This window comes from Pocillopora damicornis, chromosome 10 (genome assembly GCF_964200805.1).
Source record: "Pocillopora damicornis chromosome 10, jaPocDami1.2, whole genome shotgun sequence".
NCBI lineage: Eukaryota > Metazoa > Cnidaria > Anthozoa > Scleractinia > Pocilloporidae > Pocillopora > Pocillopora damicornis.
The window spans coordinates 20,612,652-20,631,460 of NC_142679.1; the positions used below are offsets into that span (position 1 = coordinate 20,612,652).

Below are 18,809 nucleotides of genomic sequence, written 5' to 3' on the forward strand. Positions count from 1 at the left end.
TCGGTTAATCAACAATTTATGTTTGCTCTTTTTTGCAGGTTTTGCAAATGATCAGTTTAATTTTCATGATCCATTACTGGGAAACAAAATACTGTTCAAATCAGATAAACACCAGGTGGAATGTCATATAACACCTACGGATGTGTCCGAAAAAAGAATTGGCTGCGAGACTGAGTAGGTTATTTCAAATTGTATCGTAGAGTCGTTTTGTAAACGGAGTAAGAGTAGGGTAGTTGAGAATTTCAGATTTGTGATCTTCACTTTCACATATGCCACATAGCGAGCTTATTTTCGAGCGATCGAGTTATTTTATTTTTCCGATCAGTGATTCAAGCCATCAGCAGTGGATTGGTACGGTCAAGGAAAGCCTGGGGCGAGTGACAATAATTTACTTAGGAGGTGATAGAGAGGCATGTTCTCTCCAGGCTTTCTTCTATCTCACAAATCAATATGGCGGCTTCAATCCTTGTTCGAAAATAATATGCCCACTATGCAAGCTAACTTTCACAGACTGACGTCAGTGAGAGAGAGTCAGTTACTATTGTTTAGTCAGTCAGAGGTAGTCAGTCAGTGAGTCATTCACTCAGTGCACGTGAGTCACTCGGTAAGTGACTCATTCAGTCAGTGAGTCATTTAGTCAGTGTATGTATCAGAGAGTTCGTCGGTTGATCAGAAGCAAGGCAGCCAGTTAGTTAGTCAGCCAATTAGCTCATTTGGTCACAATTTTCCCTTTTATCCAGACCATCACCAACAGCTACTGATGGTGAATACGAACTGGTGATGTTTGTAAATGGAGCATTGGTAACAAGGTATTGCGGGCGTCGTCAGAAATGCACATTCCAGGTAAAATTTCCTGGTCTCAATTGAGAGCATATTTTAAGAGCTGTGATGGCAATTATAAGTTTAAAAATATATGTAGATGAAAGACCTTTCATTTATTTTTTCAAATTTGGGAAACATTTCCACTTCTCGCGCTGAAATTTGCCCTTACTGCGTGAGGTAACCGAATCCTTGTATCCAAACTGCGCAAGAAATCAAATAACATATATTTATCAACGGCATGTCGAGAATTACCAGGTTTTCTAGAATTGAAAACCTCTGTTGACAATTTTTTTTTTTAAGTTAGAAGTACTCCTTGATGTAGTTATAAGCCACTAGAGTAAAATCTATGATGGTAACCAAGTTATAAATTATTAATCGCATCTACCATTTTAACTGTAGTTTTACATATGGAGAACTCCGACCATCGATGATTTCAGTCCTCGGGCTGCAACACCAGGTATATAAAACATATAAATGTCTAAGTACTTGATCTTTAGATATAAATTGATGATGATGATGCTGTCATATGATGTATACTAATGAAATGTGGCAAATACGACAAACGACATCAGCAATACTGGAAACGTCTCACTCGAAAATTCCACTTTACTTGAGGCCGAATTCACACCATTGCAATGACAAGTGTGACCTGGAGTTCAACCACATATAGTCTCATAATATAAGAGCAATTATTTAAGCGGTTAACACAATAATCTACCACTACTTCTTTGTTGCAAGGAACACCCGTTCAAATCTTTGGAAAAATTCATACTACCCAATTCAGCCGACTTTCTCCTGGATTTTCACCTGATAACAAGGAAATTACAAGGTTAGAGTTTTGACTTTAATTCACACAGATTCTTCTTTCAGCCTTTTTTTCTTTAAACTTGATAAGTGGTGGCCCTCGCTGGCTTAAGGGACTCTGGTATTCACAAACTTATGATAAATCAACGTCATAAAGGTGGTTTTTATGATACTTTTTTGCAGAGTCTACGTTGGTCTTGAATGCAATCCTTTCAACGACGAGACAAACGAATTGTAAGTAGTTGTTATAATCTACCATTGGGGATATCCAATCACAGGGAATGGAAACGCGCAGGCTTACGATATATCCTTTTCCATAGAGTGTTAAAGAAAACCAATTCGTATGTTTTTACACATTTCAGGTTTGGAGCGGAAATAGATGACTGTGGTTGGACTCCGAATTGTCGTGGCTCATTTCAGTGTTTACCGAAAACACGTACTCCTGGTAGGTGAACTTCCTCCGGATCAATATCAGTATCTGGGCAACTGCCCACCTACCCCTCCCCTAACCCAACATTAACCCTAACTTGTTATCAATAGACTGTTGTTTGGTTAGGGGAGGGGTAGGTGGGCAGTTGCCTAGATACTGATATTGATCCCTTCCTCCTACCTCAGGGATCAGTCATTCTTTATCGTCTGAGAAGGATCTCATGCTTTTCAGGGGGAAGGGAGAGGGGATTAGTTATCACTGACAAAGAATTAATAGGGGGGGTGTGGGTATAGTGAATTGATTGCAAGTGACGCAGGGGGGGATCATTAGAATACTACAGAGCCTTAGGGGGATCAGGTCAATTTTATTGCGACACAACCAAAATCCTTCAATCGCCCCAGGTGCCTATATGATGACGGATTCTTCATGTCGTATGTCAGCCGTTTGATCCTATAACACTGAAAATAGATGATAAGAAGTTAAAAATTATATTGAGTTATTTACTCACCAAAATTGGTTTCAAAGTGACACGATAAAAGTGAAACTATACAAGACTCGCAATGAGATAATCTAATTTCTTAGAGAAACTTTCAGAACTGTTAAAGAATCTCAATAAGCTAAAACAAGTTTAATTTTATTTGCATCTATATGTAGCAGTAAATATATCAAAAGTCTCCTAAACGCAGAATGGTCAAATATCAAAGTACAACCTTTAAGTATAAAAACTTTGCTACACTAAACCCCTTGTTTTCTCTCCAGGCTCCCACACGGCTTCTTATTTGGTTTCACTACTTGGAAGGTCAAAAGTGAATAAGGACTTGTGGCGCGTAGATGGAAATCAAGAGTTATATCTCTATCAAACACATTCAGGTATTCTTGTAAAGTAATAAATAATTCTAGCCCGTAGTCAATTTGAAAAAAATATGGGTATGTTTTTTAGTAAGACAATCAATCCATTGTTCAATATGTGTAATGGATAAAGGCAACGAGGTTGCAAGACCCGCGAGGGGTGTCCACTTCTGTTATCAAACGCATGCCCATTAGTCAATTGTTAATTGTGTCATTTTGATCTTCTTCCTTCAGATATTCAAAGCATCTCGCCGTCTTCTGGTAGTCTTCTAGGCGGGACCGTTATAACAATTGGAGGAGTAGGTTTTAGCGAAATCGCCAAAAATGTCAAAGTTTTTGTTGCAGGTATTTTGTCATTGTAAAATTAAAACACAGGCTGATGAAAAACTAGAATACAAGAATCTAGCATTAAATTGAAATGACCGAAAATGATTTAATTTTCCAAGTGATCTTAGAAAATATCTTCGACACCGAATTGATGAAAAGTTGATGTTCCCAGCCTCTCCTAAGGAAAAGTTTGGATAAAAACCTTTAAACCATAAATTATGTTTATCACTTGCAATTTTGATGAAAAAAATTCAGACGTTTTCTCAACTTGAACCTAATTCTTAATTTATTTACTTGTTGAGAAGGAGTTGAATGTGAAGTTTTATCGTCGAGTTTGACGCAGATCAAATGCCGAACAGGAGCAAGAAAGGAAGTAAGAAGCAACTACCCAGGTATGTAGCTGCAAAATGAACGGCAGTACTGCATAATAAACAGAATTCAGGAAAAACTATTAATTTGAACAACTCACAAATTACAAGGGCATTCTTAAATTGAAAGTTACTTCATTCAGTTCGTTGGATTTTTTGAAGCTCTTTTTCAATAATTTAAAACTTGTTTTGCTTTTATTTCGCAGTGAAAGCTGCACGTAGGTTTCTTTTCAGGTTTAATGAGTAGATCTTGAAGACAGTTAGTGGAGAAACTTAAGTTGTTATTAACAATTTTCTTCACTACCTGTCAGGGTCTCGTGGTCTGCTTCGTGAAATCTGGACTGCAACCGTGAAGTCCAACTTACCAGACATTGCTACCCTTGAATCGTCTGCCGCTGACTATCACTTTGAGTACTTGACTGAAAGTAGCTTACCGGAAATTGTGTCCTGGGAAAGAACTTCCGGTTATAGCGCCAGGGTGACTGGTTATTTCGTGCCGTTTCAAGATGACGTGTATAGGTTCGGTATCCTATCAGATGACGCCAGCGAGTTATATCTTAGTTTGACAGGGGACCCCGCTGGCAAGGTATTGCACCCATCACCATTGTGCTGTTCTTTCTTGGATACTTAGTTTGTTTTCAAACAATTTATTGGCTCGCCAGAAAAAAAAACTAAAAAAAAACGACGTGCTAATATGTATTTCACGGTTAGTTTGCCCAATCATTTAGTTTGCGTTATTCGTTGAACAGCAGAACATTTATGAAGATGATAATCCTTTAAAAATCCTGTACCAAAATCCCTTAATCCCTCCTGTGGTAGATCGGACGTTTTTTGCATTTCAGCGTCAGGAGCAACAGCAGCTTGTTGCCATCACCTTACCGCGTTCGCACACCTTACCTTGGTCATTATGGAACAGCCCTGAGCTTTGCTGTTGGGTTCCCACATGAAAATAATGAGACTCTTCATGTCTTATCCATTATTTCTTTAGACGAAGATTGCGAGTTGTTCATCAGCAACAAGTAACTGGAACAGTAACAGCGTACAGGAGTCTGAACCGATCTCATTGGAGGCAGGCAAGCAGTACTATATTGAGGCATACCACAATGACTATAGTGGTGGCCATCACATGAAAATCCGAGTAGGCATGGAGAAGACTCAACACACCAACGCTGAAGTTAGCGCTGCAAGAGATGAAAAACAAAAAATCAAGATCAGTTCGTCTGTGCTCTGGGATAAACAGGTTTGACCAGTCTTTCAGTTCGAGCATGTAGGATTGGGATGGTATTTTGCGTATGGTAAATGTTTTTAGGCGAAAAAAAGAAAATAAGAGACAGATGTTTTTTTTTTTTTTTTTTAATTCTTTCGGGGTAAGATCTAATAAAATAATATTAAAACTCTTCATTCTCAAGGTATGAGGGCGAATTCCATAGAAGGGGGAACAATTCTTGTCAGCACTTTTCTTTCTTGGTTGGTGCCAAGAATTATTTGTAGGTTTTATTTAGGCAGAATGCCTTAATAAGAATTTTTCGATATTTATTACTTCTTTCACTACCGCTCTTTCCGCATGAAATTGTTTCACAAATATCCCTGAACTTTTTAAAATCTTCTTTTAGATTTTGGACTTCACTAACTGGAACGAAGATGAGAGAGTTTGCGAAGTGCAACGCCTTTCTCTTCAGCCATTGCAGTGCGTGGAAACTAACATCACATCTTGTAACAATACTAGTGATAACTTCACGTTGTCCTACCTTGATGAGAAGATAACTTTGTCCTTAAAAGACACCAGTAGCTCGATACTGGCGCAAAGATTGAATGAACTGAATGTCTTTAAGGACCGGGGTAAAATTAACGTCACTGCTGCTAATGTGACGGAAGGAAATGCCACAGTGTTCGTCATTTGGTTCTGCTTCAAAGATCCGCGAGGAATCGAACTGTTGAACGGAACTGCACAAAGTGACCAAACCCTGGACTTAAGTATAACTCGCGACGTGAAGGGACAGTCCGCCAAAGATTTTCAGCTTTTTATTGGTGGTGTACCATCCATTGTTTTGAAGCCAAGTTCCAGTATTGATAAGATCGAGAAAGCTCTTAAACGCTGGTTCTCTGTTGAATGCGAAGAATCTTCCTTGGGTAAGTTAACAAAAAGCTTCTTTACGTTCTTCATAGCTATTAAAAATCCAGGGAGCTACATTTCAAGAGTTAGGGGAAAATTCTAGAGTCAAATTCGTAAAGATTGAGAGTTACACTAACGATTGCACGCAGTACAAGTACAAAAAGAACCAACAGTGGTAAAAAAAATGTTGAAAAATTTTACAAACCCAGAACTTTAACTCATCTGTTTCATATCAACTGAACTTCCTGTTTCTTGCTCTCTCGAATTTTTAGCCGGGCGTATCTTTTATAAAGACTACGAGGGAGACAATATTTTCGGAGGTGAGACTGGTGAAAGAGTTTCCGATATGCAAGCGTTTTGCGGAAGAAAGGCCTTAAAGAATCCATCAATTCTATGGAAAGCTGATTACTCGGCATATTTGAATGACTTCCTTCAAAGTGCATATCCAGTCTCTAGGTACAAATGGGTAAGTTCAATATTGACGTAAAATCCTTTTCAATACACGATTGCCGAAGTACTTTTGTACATTTGTTTAAATCCTTACTTGAGTAAACAGCTGGTAAACTAATAGTTTACACTGGAACCAGCAACGTAAACCGACTACCACGAGTACTTTAAGGCACTTCGTGACCATAAAAGGAAAAAAAAGTAAAAACATAAGAGTTATAGTAGCTTACACAACGTAATGAATATTACAGCATGAAAGTCTCGCTTGTAGCTTTGAGTTGAAGGGCCTGTATATTACAAGGCTACAATTAAGTTATGTCTGAATGGCCTACATTCTGCATGAACAAAACCAATTATTGAGAGATTTAGCTATTTAGTTAGCGCGCATATTATACAAAGTCATGTCAGGATAGAAAACAGTTTTAAATGAGCTAATAAAGGTTACTTCATTTTAAGTCCCCTTAATGAGTTGACAAGTCTTCTTGATTCTCATCTTTCCTCCACTTAGTTTTGCTTCGCCTACAAAGGGCCTATAAAAGAGCAAGTGAGCTTTCGAGTGAAATACCGAGATAGTGACAATGAAGAGAGATACTCGACACGCTTGTACAGCTTTACTAGAAGCTCCGCGCATCTCTCTATCTGGGGATTTTCATGTATAGATGTCTGGTCAAAGATCAACGAGGACTTTGGAGATCAGGCAATGAGTGTCGAAATGTACAAAATTGAAATCAGCCGCCTTGATGGATTTGACGAAGATGTGTTCGTGGATAATGTGTGGATTGGTAAAAATCAACTATTAGGTAAAGTTTTAAACTAAAGTTTATTAATTTAGTGGAAGGAGCTAAGGAGGGATATAGGAAGATGAAATTTCACTTTGAAGTTCGCATTTTGCCTGATGTGTGTGATGACATGGGGGATGAATTTTAAAAGCTCTATGTGTGGAAAAAAATCATTGAAACGCGGGCTAACTGTTCACTTTCTATCTTACTATGTGCGCGCCAACCAGGAAAAAAACGCACCTGTTGTTGCAAGTATATAAATGCCATGGGAAAAATCCAACTTGCCATTCACTTTCCAACTTTCAGATGTGGATTGTTTTCAGTGTTTAATTATTAAAATTAACATTAAAATGTAAATTACTGAAATAGTGGACGTTGTTTGTTGTTTCATGTATCCATTTTTTTCAGTGAGACCGGTGAGCAGTGGTGCCATGCCCAATGGTTTTATCATCAAGGACTACAAAATAGAGAAGACTACAGAGACGAACTGGACTATCTCCCTCCTCCCCGCAAATTGCGGCTCCCCTATGCCGCTCTTTTCCGTTGTAGAGCACACCGGGAATGAGAACGGTAGCCCTGATGATGTCACCTATAATACGCCGGGCCTCAACTCCAGTGTCCGAGTAAGAAGGGTCCAAGAAGCCTCACCTCCAATAGAAGGAATGTTTGACATCGAGTATAGAGGAAATGTCATTAAGGGTGAGTGGTTTTCCGGAAAAAAAAACTCTCATATCATGGCAAAAATAGCTCGAGGAAACTCTTTATGAGACAGCGGACAAAAGTTAAGACAAATTTGGCACAATTTTTTTACGAGCGGGCATCATATATTATGAGATAGTAAACGCTTGGAGTGGGAGGTGTCATTGTCCCATTTGTTGGTTATACTCAACAAGCGCGAGTGGAAATGAATAACAGAGACTTTTTTTAATCATCTCTGTAAGTCTCAAGACGGTTGCTAAGAGGACATAATGTGCCCTGTTTAACACCCAACACCGTTATTTATCAGATTCTATTCTAGAGCATTAGTGACTGTTATCCGATCAAGAGTGTCGTATTTTTACCTGGTAATTTAGTGTTAACAACTGGGTTGAAAACGTAAATTAGCCACCGTAAAGGGTAAAAAAGCTGACGTTTCGAGCGTTAGCCCTTCGTCAGAGCGATACCTGCTATACTCTCCCACCGACGCAGCACCACAATTTCTTTAGAAACTTACCCCTTTATGTATTTTTACCTGCACTGTTTATGATTTTGTAGACATTCCAGTCAACATAACTGCAATGCGACTCCAAGATCTTTTGGAGCAGGAGTTTGAGGAAGGTATAATTGAAGTTGAACGATCTGGGCACTGTGCAGAATTTGAATGGACTTTCACATGGAAGAGTCACGGAGGTAATCATCCTGAAGTCAAGGTCAACGACAGCAAACTCACTGGTGTGCAAGTCACCACAACAGTGACTACCATTCAAGATGGCGGCTTATTTATGGATCCAATCCCTGGTGAATTCTTACGAGTGTCGTCGAACCAAACTCAGGTGAGTAACAAAATAACATGGAAAAAAAACACGATAGTTATGCCGTCGTGGCAAATCTGGCATCTTTATATTTCCCTTTCCTTCACCTTCCCCCCCGCCTCTGTTCCATTTATCCAACGATTCCTCAAATCCTTCTTTTCTTCGTCTATCTCTGCCCACCATATGTAGTTTCTTCTTCGGCTCCCCGTCTATTTGTCGTTATCTATTCTTCCCTCTGGTTCGTTTTCCATCGTTTCTAATTGCTTGCTGGTTCTCTAGCTCGGAATTTTCCTCCTCTCTCCACAGTGATAATCATGATGGAAATGGACAATTTTCTAAAAGAACGCTCATGCATATTTCATCACAGATTCCGTGCTATGTTTCCTTGTTGAATCCCTCCATCTATCTATATTCGTCCAACTTCAGCGGTTTCTCTCTATTCGCCCATGCGTTCATTTATTATTTTTATTTACTCAGGTTGTGGTCGTGGTGAACGAAATCACAGGATCGTGTTCGGGCAACAATTGCACTTTTGAGTATTCCGCAGACCAAACGCCGACGCTGACGTCCATATCACCGGACTCTGGTCCCGGCGGCCCCGATGGCACCGGGACAGAAATCACTTTGGGTGGCACAGGATTCTCTTCTAACAATGACGACAATATTGTAACGATAGGTGGCTCCACCTGTGTCATCATCAGCAGCAGTACTGGCAGCATAACCTGTCGAGCAGGTAGATATCCTTGTGGTTATTTATTACTCAGCACCTTATCTTTGTATTTATCTACTTGTTAAACATGAAATATATAGATTTCATTGTAATGCTTATTGGCCTTTTTATAAGTATAGTATGATGACGTGCACCTGCTTCCTGTTCTAAACATTCTCTTGTTAAATTCTTAGCACTTTTTTTAAACTGTAATAAGCCTCTCCTACATTGTCTTTCGGATATACGCTTGCTCAATCAGAAAATGTCAAGCCTACTTTCTCAAGTGGTCAGTTCCCTTCATTGCGTTACTTACTTGTGACACATCACTTTTCACGTACCTTTGTGCTTCAAACAGGTGCACTTAGCTTAGACGTCAGGTGCCAATCTTAGATTCAAATTTTCATTCTGAAATCCTGTCTATCTTTTTAACCCCACAGACTATGGACCCGGTGGAAAACACTTAGTTGAGGTCCTAGTCAAAGGCAAAGGTCTTGCAGACAACACTCAGCTACTTAACTTTACCTACGTCATTAGTGCTACGGCAGTTAATCCGGCCAGTGGCAGTAAAGCCGGTGGACAGGTGATCACCATTTCTGGCAGTGGATTCGGATATAAGAAAGAAAATGCGTCAGTATCGCTTGACGGTTCCCCTTGTGATATTCTTACCATCACAATGTCCCAGGTCACATGTAGAACCTCTGCACATTCAGCGGGAATAGTTTCTGTAGACATTTCAGTCGATGACAGTTCTGTCACTGTTTCAGATGCATTTGAATACAACTCGTCTCTCACCATTGACGTCACCAGCGTAAGCCCGCTTCAAGGCAGTGTCAGCGGAGGAGAGATAATTACCATTTCTGGTACCGGTTTTTTGAACGAGACCAGCGTGCAAGTAGGAGATCAAAATTGCGTGATTCAGTCCCGTATTGGGGTAGAAATCACTTGCCTTGTTCCACCTCATGCTCCAGGAAAGTTTGCTATTCGGCTTTTCACATCAGGAAAAGGTTTTGCGTCGATCCCTACCGCATACAGCACTTACGAATACCTACTCGAGATCCATTCTATTTTTCCTCTGATTGGCTCGGTTGCAGGCGGAACACACGTTACTATAACCGGAAGGGGCTTTGGGTCTAACGTGTCACGTACTGTCGTTACTGTACAAGGCAGACCATGTCGAGTCATGTCATGCAATGATACGCATGTTATATGTGAAACAACGAATATTTTTCAAACTGCGGGAGTCGACAACAGTGGACGTCATCCGGGTTAGTTTACCCTCTTTCTTTTAGCAGCAAAACCCTGACCAGTTTTTAGAACCCCTATCAACCATTTCACGACCCCTGTGGTGTATAAAATGAAACAACTACGTACGCAGCTGTCCCTTTTTTGTATAGCCTGCAGAGTAGGCGTAATTTTGGCGAGCGAGTGCTTTTGTTAGCGAAAATTATGGCCGCTACCTTTGATTCAATGGTAGCGGAAGGCTGGGGAGGGAAAGAAATTTGTACCTGGGGGATTAGCGACGGTCAAAAATACCCCTGCCCACATCTCCAAATCAAACATAGCCGGTTCAATAAACGATCGCGAGCTTTTTAACGTTAATTCACCCAAATAAGACGCCTGCAATGCAGGCTATTTTTTGTAGCAAGAGGTTCCAAGTTTTTTAAAGCGAGATGACTTTGAATGGAGATTATTTACTTGCAGACTCCTTTTCGGAATGATGACTAACGAATAATCCTTGCAAGCATGCTATATTGACACAAGCCTATTTTTTTCGTGTCTTCTTTCTTCAGAGTTTGGACTTGGATATGAATGGTCACCGAAACACGTGACTTGTTACCAAGGCGACACGGTGAAGGTAACTTGAGATGAGATACTGATGAATCAATGGCATGCACGGCTGTTTGTAGACAGGTTGTCGGTGAAAAGAGTAAAAGTGCATATGATATCCCCGAAAAAAAGTTTTCAGTTGAAAGTTCCTTAACCTCACAATTTCAGAGAAATTTTCAAAAACGTTCTTGTAAAGTGGAGGCATCGTGGGTTTGATGAATTTACTCATTTATTTGACTTATCAGAATTCATTGATTACCGAATATCCCGATTACCTTTCGCGATTATCCAGTGCACTTTCGTCCTTTTTCCCAAAAACTTTTCTAGGAACATGTGTATCTCTGTACAGCTGTTTTACCTTGAGAACTTTTTAGCATTCACCCATTACCAGTAATTCATTTGTAGAAACAGAAAGCCTTCCCTTTCTGCGTGACCTTGCTAACCAACCGAATCCTCATACTAAGCTAAAAAATGGGATTTAACATTGTCATAATATGTTGTGATGTTCTCTTTCCCTCATTTATTTATTCATCTACTTTTTCATATATTCACTTGCTTGTACCTATTTTTTGGTCAATAGTGGAGTTGGGCCGGTCAGGAACTTTCCAAGGCTGTATTCAACGTCTTTCAAACGAGAGATTCTTCCTCAGTTCAGTACGATGGATCAGGTTTTCATAGCAATGCTCTCTCCAAGACTGGAAGTCTCAGTCATAGGTAATTGAAATGTTCCGATGATTTAGAAAAGAAAAGGAAAATATGGCTGAAAACATTCCGTTTTGATCTGCCACATCTAACGATAAAGTAAACTTCTTGTGTCGCAGCAGTTGAACAAATCTCTCGTTTTGATCATCGCAAAAAAAAAAATTAAACCAATCTCCAAGGGTCGTCTATTCTTGCATTAAGAGATCAGAAGAAGATGGAAAAGTAAAGAAAAAAATGGAATTGAGCCGCTGTGAAAATTGTGATCTAATAACTCGACGATCAGGAATAGCTTAGTTCCTTTTTTTTATTATGTTAATCTACTGATTCTGATAACCGTACATTCCTTGCTCATGTTGAGAGCGTCGAGTATTTGTTTAACTGGTAAATAATAGCAAAAAATGAACATCGTAAATTCATTGGTACTAGCAATAATATTGTACATTCCCTCCATAGGTTCTTGGACACAGGAGTGTACTTCTATGCCGGAAGCGGATCTGTCACTATGAAAGGCATTGTCAAAGTTCTGTCATTCAGAACTCAGAGCGGACCAATAAAATTCGTACTTGATGGTAAGAAGAATTCTAACTCACAAAGGAAGCAGAAATTAAATCAGTGTTTAAGTTGACCGCGACCCTCTCAGCACACAGTGTGGTATGTTTGGGTGCTCTGAAGGAAGGCAAATAATTCGCCTCTTTTTCTAGGTTGGGTTATTCAAAGCTGGGTTTAGATAACCCAGGGGTATTGTGAAATCTTATTAGGAAAAAAATTCATTGTAATTCTTTTTGTCCAGAATTTGATTGGAAGCTCTGACAAGAATAGTAACGATTATTTAGAAAAGATTTTGAAAGAAGGAGTAAAGAAACCTGAGTTAAAATTCAACCTTGGGTTGGCGCTAATCTGCTTTGGGACAACTGGGCCCTATTCTCTTTCCACTTTACTGTACAGAAACAATCACTCGAGTGAAATAAATTTTTTTAAATTTTATTTAGGTTTTGAAGCCATGTATAATTTAACCTCATCTTCAGTCCCCTCTACGACATGCGAGTCTGGGAGGACAGATAGTTTTCCAGAGTGCAATTCCTCTCAGGCAGCTCAGAACCCTGGAGACGATGGCTATTACTTTACTTACTCAGAATGCAGCACGCCCAAGGTGTCCTCGGTGACGCCCTCTAATGGCACGAGCAACACGATAATAACAATAAATGGCCGTGGTTTTAGCAACGACTCGTGCCACAACAAAGTAAAGTTTGGCTCTTATGTCTGTGATGTGATTTCATCTAGCGAGACAGAGATCACTTGCAAACTAAACACAGCGAGTTTTCCCGTTGCTGGTGTACCACTCGATGTATCTGTTAGGGTACTAAACCGCGGCTACGCTTTTGTCCGGGCAGATGTAGGTGAAGCAACTCACTTTGTGTTGAAGCCGACCGTTACGGCCCTCTTACCAAAGACCGGGTCTCAAGCGGGAGGCACACAGCTCACGATAACAGGCGATGGATTTAGTAGCACTAACAATAACAATACTGTTCTTATAGGCTCAACAGAATGTTATGTTATAACTGCATCATTTGATAAAATAGTCTGTACGACCCGAGCAAGTACTGAAGAAGCACAACTAGTCTCAGTGACAAACAATGGTGAGACAAGCGTGTGCGTTGCCGCTGACCTTACGGACTGCAAGTACACGTTTGAAGCTGAAAGAACACCAGTAGTAACTATGGCGACTCCTGCTAAAATAATCAGCTCAGGGACAGAATTTCGCTTCCAGATGTCACAGCCTCCGTCTAGAGCTCTAGACGTGACGGTAACAATAGGAAATGAAGATTGTGGTGTAACAGAAGTCGCGTCGCAACTAGTTAAGTGTGTTCTTCCCGGAATCGTCTTTGGAAATCACACAGTGACTCTTCATGAATCCGGAAAAGGATACGCCCAGTTCAGTGGTGCTCAAGACCTAATTGTAAGTGAGGCGATTGTGTCAAGTGTTACCCCGACACAAAGTAGCCAAAATGGAGGCCTAACCATCACGATAACAGGAAATGGATTTAATCCGACACCAGGTAGAACTAGCGTCGCTATTGGAGGAGAAATATGCGAGATAGTCACGGTAACTTATGGGGAGATCCAGTGCGTGACACCACCTCATTCTTCCAGTAATGCAGTAACCCTTCAAGTCACCGTCGAGTCTGAAGGCACCTTACTGGATTTTCCGCCAAAAGACATTGCATATACTGGGGACGCTACCCCTGTACTGGTTTCCCTTTCAACGTCCACTGGGAAAGGTGGGGATATCTTGACCATCTACGGGAGTGGCCTGGATGCCTCGCTCCCTGACAGCACGGTCCAAGTTCACATTGGAGATGTACCATGCGCAGTGATCAACTCGGAAGAAGGAAGTGTAGAGTGTACGCTGGCAGCTCACGCTGCTGGCTCATACGATGTCGACGTGCTGGTTCCGGGGAAAGGACGAGCGTCATCTGGGCTTTCCTTCGCGTACAGTTTACATTTAGCGAGTGTCGCCCCTAATGAAAGCGGCTACGGAGGTGGACGAATTCTTGTTTTCCAAGGTTATGGCTTTGATCCATCTGCACAAGTAAGAATCTGTGGGAACGTGTGTATTCTTTCTCCGACCCATGTCACGACAACCACGGAATTGGCATGCGAAGCACCAAGTCACGTTTTGGACGTTACTGATACAATATGCAACATAAAAATGGCTTTGAACGATTTAAGTTCGAACATTGGCATGGGATTTACTTACAAAGTGGCATTGACCTCCCAAATAACTTCTGTCACTCCACCCCGTGGAGGAACAGGTGGAGGAACCACGCTCACAATACAAGGCTCAGGATTCAGTAATACCCAAAGCGACAATGTTGTCACCATAGATGGTACTGAATGCACGGTTACTTTCGCAAATTCCACAGTCATCCTTTGCAAAACTGGACCTCATAGCAAGACCATTGAGACTAAAGTTCGAGTGGAGGTTGGAAACAATGGGAAGGCAATAGATGAAGCAGCATATTTCTTCTACGTCGACGTATGGTCATCGCAATTTACATGGGGCTACAATAACCCCCCTGAAGCAGGTAACGTGTCATTTATTGACTTGAGCCGGAGTTCTAGAATACATCTCAAGATCGGTGTCAATGTTTTGCATGGGTTTGTAGCTTCACGGAAAGTATTTTTTCTTATAATTGTCTTATTTCATTTAAACCTCACAGAGAGCATGATAAGACCTTTCATGAGAGACAAAATAACTGCATACATAAATGCAAATTCCCGTTGGTAATTGAGATAAAATTTCAACCGTATTTTCAGAGTTTAAACGGCAATGTGAGGCTTACCTTACCAAGTGGGTAACTGGGACCGGAAAATAAGATGTTTAACCATGGGAAATGGTGTAGGTTAGGCCTTCTTGAATTCTCTGACAGCCTCTTAGGCTTCATCTTGGCCGCTTGGTTAAGCAGTGATAAAGGGTATATTGTTAAAGAAGCTTATGAATGATCCATGATGGATCCCTAGCTTACTCATTGCAATTAATAATTCATAGGTACTTTCGTGACAATAAAGAAGGGACAGACGATTCTGTTAGATCAAGACACACCGGTTCTAAAGTTTCTTCTGATACAAGGAGGTGCACTAATATTTGACATGGAAAAGCCTTCTCTTCACTTGCAAGCAGAAAACATACTTATCACCGATGGTGGATGCCTCCAAGTAGGTACTGAAGACGACCCATTTCCGGGCCAGGCACTTATCACTCTACACGGCCATGTTCGTTCAAGAGAGATGCCTGTGTTTGGCACCAAGACCATTGCGCTACGCGAAGGAAAGCTTGATCTTCATGGGCTACATGTCCCGATCACGTGGACACATCTAAGCTCCACGGCGGAGGTTGGCGCAACCCGACTTCATCTTGTCAAACAGGTCACATGGAAACCAGGTGATCAGATCATTTTAGCACCAACCGGAAAATCGCAGCGCGAGTTTGAAGAGCTTACCATCACAGCCGTTCTCAACGATAACTACACCTTGGAAGTTTCGCCACCGCTGAAGTACAAACACATTTCTATCGTCCAGACGTTCGATAATATTCATGTAGTGGAGACGCGTGCAGAGGTGGGTTTACTGACGCGAAACGTGAGGGTTCGAGGCTCAGTACACTCCGAATGGACAGAAAAAATTGAAGCTTGCGAAGACGAATTTAGACCAGGACAGTTTCAGACCCAGACATGCTTCCAAGGAAAATTTGGCGAAGAAGTTGGAAGCGATGAATTTGGTGTACAGATCATGATTCATGCTCCAGAGGAAAGTAAGAACTTGGTGACAGCCAGGTTTAGTTACGCAGAAATCTCACATGCAGGACAAGCATTCCGTCTTGGTCGCTATCCGATACATTTTCATCTCAGTGGCGACGTCTCAGGTTCATATGTTCGCGGCTGCGCAATACATCACAGCTTCAACCGTGCTATTACAATGCATGGCATTCACAACCTTCATGTTAGCCATAATGTTGTATTTAATGTCCGCGGGAATTGCTTCTTCATGGAAGACGGCATAGAAACTGGTAACGTGGTCGAATACAATTTGGGTATATTTGTTATTGCCTCCACATCTGCTTTGAATGTCGACATAACTCCAGCAACTTACTGGGTAACAAATGCCAACAACACCGTTCGTCATAATGCAGCCGCAGGAGGAAGCCATTTTGGTTTTTGGTATCAGATGTTTGAGCACCCAGACGGCCCGTCTTTTAGACCAGATTACTGTCCGAGAAATGTCTTCATGCTCGAGTTTTTTAACAACTCTGCTCATTCGTTTGGACGCTATGGGTTGTGGATTTTTCCGGTTTATCATCCCATGGAAGGAGGAGGCTGTAAATCAATTATTGTCAAGCCTGCTGTGTTTGGCTCTTTTATAGCCTACAACAACATGCGTGGAGCAGAAGCCGTCAAAGTAGGAGCCGTTCAAATGCACGATTTTAAAATGCTCGATAATGATATCGCTGGTATTGAATACGTATTCGTCGATGTCGCCGATGCTCCGAGAGGGGGTCCCAAGATTAAAAATGCACTTATCGTCGGTCACAGCCAAGTGAGTGAAGGACTGGAATTAAAAATACGCAGCAACACACATTGTACAACGTCAGGCTTAAAATTACCACAGTTCTCCAAACTTGTTGTTGATAACGTCACCTTCGTGAACTTCGACCGAGAAGGCTGTACTTGTTACAGCCTTTGCGCTCAGTGTGAAGAATTTAAGAGGAAAGGCGGATGGAGTACATACGCGATGAAAAATCGTTTTGTGAACTCCCCACGCCGAAGTTCTTTCCGCTGGAGTCATGAATCGGTCATAGTCGATCTAGATGGCACTCTGACTGGTTATCCAAACGGAAGCGTCGTGCCACTAAACGCGAATCTGCCACCAGGCCATTGTTTCTATTCTCCCCAGGATAGCTACGGTCCTCACAATGGAAGTGTCTGCGACTCTACCGTGAAATTCAGGAGATTTGCTTTTAATAAGGCTGCACCAGAATCTCTAATGAGCAAAAACGTGTTGTTGGAAAACAGACATGGGATGGACGTGGTGCCTTTCTGCATTAAGTGCACGACACATCCTCAAGGCTGGGTCACGCTTTTGATACTTGGCGAAGAATACAACATCACTTTTGAGAACGCTTGGCAGATAACAAACATCACCTACAGCGGTATGTTCTACGATATGGAAGAAAATGACAATATTTGGATAAAGCACCGGTTAGTGCAAACGCCTGATCATTTCACTACTACTGGAGTTCATCAAAACAAAACAGACATCACTCCGCCGGCGAACTCTCAACATGGGAGCTGGAGCTTTGTAAACGAGACCAAGGTGTTCACATACATTGCGTCAGGTAAGAATAGTTCTCGTACACCAAATGGCAACATACTGCCCCGAGATATCACTGTGCGAGTTTATCGTTGTTTTTATGAGGAATGTATAGTACCGGTACCACCCCCTCCCCCTAAAGGAAGACCTGAAGAAGTCCGGCTTTGGTCCAATGTGGATGACTGGGAGGGCACTGAACCCATGTATGGCGGTTATGGACGAAGGCTGCCGACCAACGGGAGTGACGTTATGATGCAGTCTGACTGGTATATGGTGGCAGACATAGAATTGCCATATCTGAACCAACTGCTGATATATGGAACACTCGAGATAGATGACAGACCTGGTATGGTCCTAAATGCGTCTATTATCTTTGTTACCGGAGGATTGATCGTAGGATGGCCGGACCAGCCCTTTCTGTCGAATTTCATGATCAGCCTCCAAGGCAACGTGTACAGTGAGGACCTTCCTTTGCGGGATGTTAATGTTGGAAGCAAGGCCCTTGCCGTATTTGGATTCTTGTGGATGCACGGGCGGCCAAAAAGAGTGTATTGGACTGATTTGGCGGTTACTGCTGAAGCTGGAGATCGTTCGGTGATACTATCCGAGTCCGTCGACTGGATTGTTGGCGATGAAATTGTTATTACCTCAACTACAGTTGAGCCACAGCAAACAGAGAAGTTCATTATAAAATCCATCTCACAGAACGGGAGAAATTTGACTCTGGACAAAGCTCTCCAGTATAAACACATTGCCGAGACCCACACGGCGGGTAACTGGACTTATACCTTAGCAGCAGAAGTGGGACTACTGACCAGAAATCTCTTAGTAGAGGGAGCAAACAACCCAGCTGATGCTTGGGACCAGTCGTTTGGATGCAGAGTTCTGATTGGCCGAACGGCAATTGAAGGAATAGATTATCGGGGCAGTGCTAGGATTGAAAATGTCGAGTTTAAACGCTGTGGACAGGAAGGCTGGGTTGATGATTACGATCCCAGGTAAAAAGAACAATCAATATGAATATTTTTCCGGGTTTTGAGCTTGTAATATGCTTTAACATATGATTTAGAAATTTTATCTATTGCATGACTCCAGAATTTAGGATAGAAAGAAAATCAAAGAGAGAAGGAAAATAGAAAGGATCATTCATGAATGATAACATATCAAAGGGAAACATGGATTACAGATAAGGAACAATAATTTTGAATATTTATCCTTATCCTCTTTAAGGTTCTGTTTTAAGGGGATGATAC

The 18,809-nt window shown here is 41.4% G+C and overlaps 1 protein-coding gene across 1 annotated transcript in view; it reads left to right on the forward strand.

Moving 5' to 3' along the window:
• LOC113664607 (fibrocystin-L) overlaps positions 1 to 18,809 on the forward strand; it is a 41,853-nt gene that overhangs the window by 6,312 nt on the left and 16,732 nt on the right. Inside the window, exons 4-26 of the mRNA XM_027180231.2 lie at positions 39 to 174; positions 741 to 843; positions 1,222 to 1,279; positions 1,561 to 1,651; positions 1,810 to 1,860; positions 1,989 to 2,071; positions 2,816 to 2,926; positions 3,140 to 3,250; positions 3,538 to 3,624; positions 3,912 to 4,186; positions 4,589 to 4,840; positions 5,214 to 5,730; positions 5,986 to 6,179; positions 6,669 to 6,960; positions 7,348 to 7,638; positions 8,194 to 8,471; positions 8,928 to 9,183; positions 9,597 to 10,424; positions 10,950 to 11,014; positions 11,567 to 11,700; positions 12,142 to 12,257; positions 12,678 to 14,774; positions 15,239 to 18,554. Of these exons, the coding sequence (XP_027036032.2) occupies positions 39 to 174; positions 741 to 843; positions 1,222 to 1,279; positions 1,561 to 1,651; positions 1,810 to 1,860; positions 1,989 to 2,071; positions 2,816 to 2,926; positions 3,140 to 3,250; positions 3,538 to 3,624; positions 3,912 to 4,186; positions 4,589 to 4,840; positions 5,214 to 5,730; positions 5,986 to 6,179; positions 6,669 to 6,960; positions 7,348 to 7,638; positions 8,194 to 8,471; positions 8,928 to 9,183; positions 9,597 to 10,424; positions 10,950 to 11,014; positions 11,567 to 11,700; positions 12,142 to 12,257; positions 12,678 to 14,774; positions 15,239 to 18,554 (9,742 nt within the window). The remainder of the gene's footprint in view (positions 1 to 38; positions 175 to 740; positions 844 to 1,221; positions 1,280 to 1,560; positions 1,652 to 1,809; positions 1,861 to 1,988; positions 2,072 to 2,815; positions 2,927 to 3,139; positions 3,251 to 3,537; positions 3,625 to 3,911; positions 4,187 to 4,588; positions 4,841 to 5,213; positions 5,731 to 5,985; positions 6,180 to 6,668; positions 6,961 to 7,347; positions 7,639 to 8,193; positions 8,472 to 8,927; positions 9,184 to 9,596; positions 10,425 to 10,949; positions 11,015 to 11,566; positions 11,701 to 12,141; positions 12,258 to 12,677; positions 14,775 to 15,238; positions 18,555 to 18,809) is intronic.